This window comes from Apteryx rowi, unplaced genomic scaffold (genome assembly GCF_003343035.1).
Source record: "Apteryx rowi isolate R43461 unplaced genomic scaffold, aptRow1 scaffold_1331, whole genome shotgun sequence".
Lineage (NCBI taxonomy): Eukaryota > Metazoa > Chordata > Aves > Apterygiformes > Apterygidae > Apteryx > Apteryx rowi.
The window spans coordinates 56,923-64,739 of NW_020447566.1; the positions used below are offsets into that span (position 1 = coordinate 56,923).

Sequence of the window (7,817 nt, forward strand, 5' to 3'; positions counted from 1 at the left end):
GAGGGGGCAGGGGTATGTGGCTATAGGGGGGGGCCGGGGGTGCGAGGGGGCAGGGGTCTGTGGCTATAGGGGGAGGGCAGTATGTCCCTCGAGGGGAGGGAGTTGTGCTCATTTTCCGCCCCCCACGTGCAGAGGCACCGCGGAGCCAGGCTGCCGGGGGCTGCACCTGCCAGCCAGGTGAGACGGGGGGAGCAGGACGGGATGAGGGAAGGGGAGGGGACGAGCTCCGCTAGGGGCTGGTTCTTCCTTCCTTCCCAGAGTTTCTGTSGAGCAAGATCCGGCGTCTGGGGGCAGGAGGAGGGGTGGGAGCTGGGATGTGAACTCCTTCCCTTTCTCTTTGCCTTTGTGTTCCCATTGTTAAGGGTGAGATAGAGTCACTGATTAGGGAACTGGTATTAGAGGTGCATTAAGGAATTTGAAGTGCTTGAGGAAGCTTGGGTGAGAGATGTTGCAGGATGACCGTTGAACTGGGGTCATGCCAAGGGCCCTGTCTGCAGGTTTAGAATTACTGAGATTTAAGAACGATTTCTCCCCGAAGAGACCTTTGAAAGCCTCTGCCTTTACTCTCTAGGATGAATGTTGGCGTGGCGCACAGCGAGGTGAATCCTAACACACGGGTGATGAACAGCCGGGGGATCTGGCTGGCATACGTGATCTCCGTGGGAGTCCTCCATATTGTTCTCCTCAGCATCCCGTTCTTCAGCATTCCTGTGGTCTGGACTCTCACCAATGTTATTCACAACCTGGTTAGTCAAAGTCTGGCCCGCTTTTCTCTCAGGACTATGGCACACAGGCTAAAGTTCACTGTTCGCAGTGCCACGTGCTGTGCTGGGTACCGTTCTCTGTCCCCAGGGTACAAGCAAGCCCCTGAATGAAACGCTCTTAGGCCTGATTCCTCCTCGCTGAGGTTTCCACGGGGAAGTTGTAGCTGATGAAAGGTCGTTGGTGTGGGAAATGGCTGTGGCAGTGCAGAAAGTACCTTTCTGGTCCCCACTGCTGGTCCGTGCCTGCCCAGAGCTGTCAGGTCCCTTCCCTCCCGCCCTGCGTCCAGCAGCTGCAGGGCTCTGTCCTGTCGTCCCGTTCTGCTGTGCCCCGACAGCATCGCGCACCAGAACAGCCTGGCCCAGAGTTGCTTTGTGTCTCCTGCAGGTCATGTACTTGCTGCTGCACACGGTGAAAGGGACCCCGTTCGAAACGCCGGACCAGGGCAAGGATCGCCTCCTCACGCACTGGGAGCAGATCGACTACGGGATGCAGTGCACTTCGTCCCGCAAGTTCCTCAGCATCTCCCCCGTAGTGCTGTGAGTGTTGCTCCCGCGCGCGATCGAGCCGAGCAGGCTGCGCTAAACAAGATGGAGATGAGCAAGGAGGTCTCAAGAGAGTTTCTAGGCTGTGCAACAAGAGCGCTAGGCATCTGCCAGCACCTGGGTCTGGGGTGCTGGAAAGTGCTTCCATAGTTGGAATGGCACCTGCAATCCCTGACTTGTGACCACACCGTGGGCAGTGGGAGGGAAGGAGAGAAGAAAGTAGAACTGTACAGAACTGATCTTGGGTCTCTCTCCCCCGCAGTTATCTCCTCACCAGCTTTTACACCAAATACGACCCTGCACACTTCGTCATCAACACAGCCTCCCTTCTCAGCGTCCTTCTGCCCAAGCTGCCCCAGTTCCACGGAGTGCGTGTCTTTGGCATCAACAAATACTGAGGCCCGGCATGCCCACCACTATGTGCAGCGCTTCCGGCGGAGAAAGAGGCAAAGCCTGAGGAAGGAGATGGGATGTCAGAGCTGTGTTATGTGCTGGCTAGAAAGCAAAGCATGTTCTGCCGGGGTAAGGCTGGAGAATGGATGAGGGCTGGGCACACTGGCGAGGGGGCAGGGACCACTCTGGCTGGTGTGCAACACACTTGCATGCGGGGCTTTTAGCAAGGGTTCCTTTGTCTCTAAGGAAGATCCTCATTTGGGCTTTATCTCTTGGTGTTCGGGTGAAGAGAGAAACGCAGCTGAGCTGCGAGGAATGAGCGGGTCACGTCACACATGCATGTTACCTTTGAGCTAACCTCCATGTAACCATGCAGCAACCGGAAGGCACCTACAAGGGGAGAACTGTTGATAATGGGAAGAGTAACCAATCTATGCCTCCTCTTCATCCTCATGTTTTATATACTTCCACCACAATAAAGAACTTACAGAGACTAGAGCAGTGTCCTTGCAATAACACCTCTAGCTGGGAGAACGAGAGCAGCCGTACAGGGAGAGCACGTGGAACCGGTGCAGACTCACGCCTCCCTCCCAGCACCCTCCCTGCACAGAAGAGGCAGACTTCTTCAAACCGTACTTTAATTTAACAAAAGTGATAAGAAAGAAGTACGCTACCATTAAAAACCCAGCCACTCAGATCTGGGAGTACAAAAAGGTTAGCGAAAAGCAAACATGACCTGTATCAACAGAGTCATGTGGCAGTTCAGCTTAGGCAGGATTGTCCAAGGGATGGTCCGAGGCCTTAGAAGGCGGCTCTGTGCCACAGCTCACTCCGGCCTCCACATTGATCTTCCARCCGCATCGGCTTTCGGACGTGCCAACAGGAACAGCCGCCTCGGCGCACGGGCAGCCCGCGAGGCTCAGCCCCTCGCTGAGTGAGGCAGTGCCGGCTGGCCACGTGGCTGCGCTCGCTGCCCCTGCTCGGTTGTTGGCTTGGCTGCACAACAGGGGAAACGTGTGCAAAGTAGCTCAGACTGCCAGGGACCGTCACTCCCCATTAAGGACCAGCACCGTCTCCTCACTCCTGCCTCACACACGCAGATGGGACTGCGGGGAAACACTAACCGCTTCATCTTCGGGGGCTCAGTGAGGTACCAGACACCCACATGTCTTAGCAAAAACCGTTCAGTAACACAACTCGTGATTTGGCAGGGGCCCCCGACTGTCTCGTGGGCCCTGACTTAACTTTAAAAAAAGCTCTACTTCCTAGCGCTAAAGGAACATGCTTAGGTTCCTTCAAGCTTAGTGCAAAGTTGAAGCCGGAAGAGCAAAAACAGCAAGGTCAGAAGTGCATGGGAGAGCCAGGTAGTGGTGCCTGGGGAACACAGCTAGACAGCGCTGTGCTGGGCAAAAAGGAAGAGCACAGGCTAACGTACTCAGAATTCAGATATATTTATAGGAAGGGGATGCACACAGTAATAAATAGATATGTACAAGCAAAAAGAAAACCTGGTTTAAAAGAGAGAGAAGAAAAAGACTGTGCTCGAAGAGGCTGCCTGCCTTGCCACAGCTCCACCACCAGCCTGGGGCCTTGTGAGCTTTTTGTGTCCCTCTGGAAGTCCCCCAGGCAGTTCTCACGGGGCTTGTGGCCCCACGGGCTGCACGTGAAGGAAAAGCAGCGGCTTAATGCCAATTTCCTCAGGGGAAACCTCTCCCGTGGTGTGGTCCTGGCCTAGAGCTCACGGGCAGGGAAGGGCTCAGGGCGAGGGCAGCAAACCCTCCGGCACCGGCGCAGCGGGGAAGGAACGCGTTACAAAGCTCAGCTCTCCCGCTGGAAGAGCACAGGCGAGTCCCACTGCGGACAGCTCTGGTCTTGGCAGCCCAATCCACCCGCCTCCCCGGCGGAGGGCTGTTCCGGGAGGTGCTTGAATCCCAGCACCCGGTGAGCAGCAGGAAGAGCTGGGCTCCGCGTCGCAATGAGGGGGAGCTGGGTGCGAGCCAGCTGAGCCCAACCAGCGATTACAGTCACTCACTGCACCTCAACAGCGGCCAGGAGGGCCACGAGGCACTCGAGGCAGCCGCTTGCGCCCTGCTCCTGGCCAGGGAGCAAACCGGACGTTCAGCAAAACAGAGACGTCACCTGAATGTTTAAAATAACCCTGAAGAGACTCTGCGGTGCATCCGGCGTGGCCCAGCCACAGCCTCCCTGCTCAGCACCGCCACGCTGCCCCGGCCGTCCCCAGGGACGCCACCAGGCCCCACTAGGGTTCTTTGGTATCACTGGCTYCAACACAGTTCTTCACGCTCATATTAGCCCCGTTGGCCCAGAAACTCCCTGGTTTCTTTTAAATATATAATTACTTTTAAAAAAAAAATAGATTTTTTTTTATTTGAAAGAGCCCTTTTAGTGCCCAACAGAGCACGGTCTCCCCCAGCCCAGGGGGCGCCCAGACAGCCGACAAGCACCAAGCCAAGGGCTTCCGCTTCTTCCTAGCGCTCCCAGCCTCAAGGCAGGCTAGTCCCCAGCACCCCTCGGCTCCCCCAGCGGCTCGTTCAGCGCTGGAAAGGCCGACGCACCTTCTTCCGCCTCTTGTGCTTCGCGTCCGCCTTCGGGGCAGCGCCGTCCGTCTTCGGGGGCGCCCCCGCGGAGGCGGCTGCCCCCGAGGGTGCCGCGGGCGGCGGCGGGGGGGAGAAGGCCCCCCCGGGCATCTGTCCTGAGGTCCCCTGAAACACGCGGTTGAAGAAGTCTTGCAGGTCTGCAGCGGAGGTGGGGCTGCCTTTGGGGGTCGTCCTGCGGGGAGGAAGGCAGGCGGTGGGCGGCAGAACAGAGCACCAGCACCGAGAGGCGGCACAGGGAACTCCCGGCTAAAGCTACAGCTCCCGGAAGGTCGGGCCCGGCCAGGGAGCAGCGGGGCTACGCACAGCGCCGACCCCCCTCAGCTCCCCTCTCCCCGGGACGGCAGCCGGGTCCTCCGGGTACCCCAGCAGGCATCAGGCGCTGCTGCCGTTTCCCATCTCGCGGCTCCGCAAGCAGGGCAAAGCGCGGAGGGAGCCCAAAGCGGCTCCGGCACTGACCTCTGACGTCCGCCCGGCCCGGCGTTCCTTGACCCAAACGATATGTGATACGGCACGCGATGGGTGTCCGGAGAGATGCCGACCCGCTGACAGCCGGCCCACTCTGCGGAGAGACGCGCAGCCGGTCAGCTAGGCCCGGAGGCGGCGATCCCCCACCGGTCGCTCCCTCGCCCAGCAGCGAGGGCAAAGCGCTGACTGCAGCCTCTGCTAGAGGCAGAGGAGGCTGCACGGGCAGCACCGTTAATTCTGCAGCTCTGGGAGCTGCCACTGCACCGGTACCCACCCGTGATGTCGTAGATCTTCCCGTCCATCATGGCAAAGTAGGTGATCTTCAGCCCCAGCATGCTGGACTCGGCCCAGAAGTCGCCCTCCTCCGCGGGGTGCAGCTTGCTGCATTCAGCACAGTAGCGGGCGCTGAGCGGGTCACGGTCCATCTCAAACCTTCTACAGCAACAGGAGAGGAGACGTTTCAAACCCTGAGAGCAGCAGGGCTGGCTTTGCTTCCCCTCCCCTTGAGGGACGGGGCGAAATCAAGCAGTGCTTTGGTTTGGTCTGCTCCAGAGAGACTCAAATCATCTCTCTTGTAGCAACCCCTCGCTCCCAGATCGCTTTGGCTCCCCCAGACTTCTTGGGGAGCAGGGACAGCCCGAAGCGTGCCCAGTTCCTTCACCTCCCCTGCGGTCACAAGCAAATACACTCCTCCTAGCACAGCCACCCGTGCAGTCTCTCTCAGATAGGGACACTGCCAGCACAGCRCAAACCCCCGGCAGGCCGCGACCGCACACATGCGGCCACACCTGGAGCCCTGGGACCTACTTGTGCTTCCCCTGGCACTTGCTGCACATCATGGTGTTCATGGCCTCCTTCAGGTCATCCTGCAGCCTGGTGAGGAACTCGCTCATGGACCTCGTCAGCTCRCTCTCCGCCATCCGCTTGCTGTGGCCACAACAGGGGAGAAAGTTGGGGGTCAGAACCCTGCAAAGGAGCCTGCGCGGGCAGTGCCAGGACRGCACGCCGAAGCGGCCGTGCCATCCGTCCTCTTCCCCCCAGACCCCCCGGCTCAGCCCACTCACATCTCATACTCCTTCCTCTTCTCCGGGTTGCTGACGATATCCCAGGCTGCCCGCAGGACCTTGAAGGCCTCCTCCGCTCTCGGGTGTTCGTTCTTGTCTGGGTGAACCTGGAAACGACAGGTGAAGATAAAGCCAATGAGTTCGACTGGGACAGAGCACATCTGCACTGAGGTCTGAGGGCTCTGCACCACATTATGGACAAACCGGTCTAGCAGGAGGCAGGATGCGGCCCTGCAAGTCAGCGCTAGCAGCTCAGAACCAGCCCCTCTTGCTTCCCCCCAAGCAGGCCAAGAGATGCCAGCGCCCAGCCCCACTGCCCCCAACGCAGAGGGCAGAGCCAGCAGCGGGGGAGGCAGAACAGCAGCRAGGCCTCGGGCGGCGACGCCACCCCTCGCGAGGAGACGCGCAAGGGCAGAGGGCGTCAGCATCGCATCTCAGCGGGCCGATGCGGGAGATAAACAACCCCGAGCCCCCGGCCCGGCCAGCTCCATTGCAGCGCAGCGCTCCTGGGGGCTCACGCACCAGCACCGCCAGCCGGCGATAGGCCTTCTTCAGCTCCGCATCGGACGCCGTCGCCTCCAAGCCCAGCACCTGGAAGGGGTTCAGCTCTTCCTCGGGCACGTCCGCCATGGCCAGCAACCGGGCCACCTCCTCCCTCGAGCTGGTGCTGGGAGAGCCTCCGTCGGGGCCGGGCGCAGCGTCCCCCAGCCCATCTGTCCTCAGCCCTCCGGGTGCCCAGGGGGGAGCTCGCCATTTCTGCAGCCAGTCCCAGAGGTACTGGCAAGTCCTGGTCTCCTTGAAGAGGCTCCATGTCCGGTGCAGGACGGACACATCCAGGAGCGCGAGGAGCTGGGCCACGCGGCCGGTCCTGCCCAGCCTGCCCGCGCCAGCCACCATTGCGGCCGCGCACACGCGCCCGCACAGCCGGAGGCTGCCCAGGAGCAATACGACGACGAGGAAGAGCAGGGCGCAGAGCATCCAGAGCAGGCGGAGGAAGAGCTCTGCCCAGGCGCGGAGCCACCGGCCCGCCTTCACCGAGCCGCTCCGGGCCTGCTGGCCCACCCGCTGGCCCCAGGTCCTCACGCTGGCCTGGGCCGAGCCCAGGTCGCAGGCGCCGAGGCGGCAGCAGGAGCACAGCAGCCGGCCGCCGGCCTCCACGCACACCCTGCGCACGTGGCTCAGCGCCGCCTCCAGCAGCGCCCTCAAACGGGCCAGGCAGAGCTGCGCCAGCAACTCCCCCGGCCAGGCCGCCTCGGCCCCGCCGTCCCGCGGCCCCTCCGCGTGGCTCCTCTTCCGAGCCGGCCTGTGCCTCCTGCCGCCCGGCCCCAACCTGCCCTCGCGCTTCCCGGGCTCCCTGCCCTCCTCCTTGGGGGCAGAACGGTGCCTCTGGCGCTTCCTGGTCCTCCGGCTCCCCAGCGCCCTGCCGGGGCCGAACAGCTCGTCGCCATCCTCCTCGCCCTCCTCCTGGCCTCGGGGCAGGCGGCTCTGCAGCTCCGGGGACTCGGCAGCCCGGTGGTGGCAGGTGACGCTGCAGGATCCGTCCCTCTGCTCGGCGAAGGGGCCGGGGGGCACCGACCTCTCTCCCTGGCAGCGGCAGGAGGGCTCGGGACCGGAGCCGGGGCTGTCAGAGCCCAGGAAGGGCAAGTCGTCGTCTTCGAGCGTTAACGCCTGCTCGGGGCCGCAGCTCCCGTTCCAGGCAGCGCTGTCCTCCGCGGCGCGGGCCGTCCACCCGTTATCCGAAGCGAAGCTCTCCGGGACGAGCCGCGCGCTGTTGGGCACCAGGCTGCCGGGAACCCACGGGTGCCCGACGCCCACGCACGGGCCGTGGCACTGCGGGGCGCCCGGCGGCTCCCGACACCGGTAGGGAGAGCCGCCACCGCGCTCCGCTTCGCYGGCGCCCTCGCGCTCCCGCGTCCCCGGCTCCATCCCGGCGGCCCGGAACCACCCCGGCCCCGCGGGGCCTAAGTGAC

General features: G+C 62.2%; 2 protein-coding genes across 4 annotated transcripts in view; one reads left to right on the forward strand and one right to left on the reverse strand.

Moving 5' to 3' along the window:
- Positions 1-2,196, forward strand: part of ORMDL2 (ORMDL sphingolipid biosynthesis regulator 2) — a 2,606-nt gene extending 410 nt beyond the window's left edge. The window contains exons 2-6 of one of the 3 annotated variants that reach the window (XR_003252063.1): positions 133-177; positions 572-746; positions 1,150-1,301; positions 1,570-1,829; positions 1,990-2,196. Coding sequence is in view for 2 of the 3 variants with exons in the window: in XM_026056868.1 (XP_025912653.1) it covers positions 573-746; positions 1,150-1,301; positions 1,570-1,705 (462 nt within the window). In the remaining variant the exon portion in view is untranslated. Of the gene's footprint in view, positions 1-132; positions 178-571; positions 747-1,149; positions 1,302-1,569 lie in introns of all 3 variants that reach the window. The other 2 variants (XM_026056868.1, XM_026056870.1) reach the window with 2 other exon arrangements.
- Positions 2,197-3,127: 931 nt separating this feature from the next.
- Positions 3,128-7,811, reverse strand: DNAJC14 (DnaJ heat shock protein family (Hsp40) member C14). Its single transcript, XM_026056858.1, has 6 exons — positions 6,370-7,811; positions 5,848-5,954; positions 5,591-5,710; positions 5,058-5,218; positions 4,775-4,877; positions 3,128-4,490 (listed from the first exon to the last, which is right to left on the reverse strand). The coding sequence occupies exons 1-6, from the start codon at positions 7,771-7,773 to the stop codon at positions 4,253-4,255; spliced, it is 2,133 nt and encodes a 710-aa protein (XP_025912643.1). The 5' UTR covers positions 7,774-7,811; the 3' UTR covers positions 3,128-4,252.
- Between the last annotated feature and the right edge of the window lie 6 nt (positions 7,812-7,817).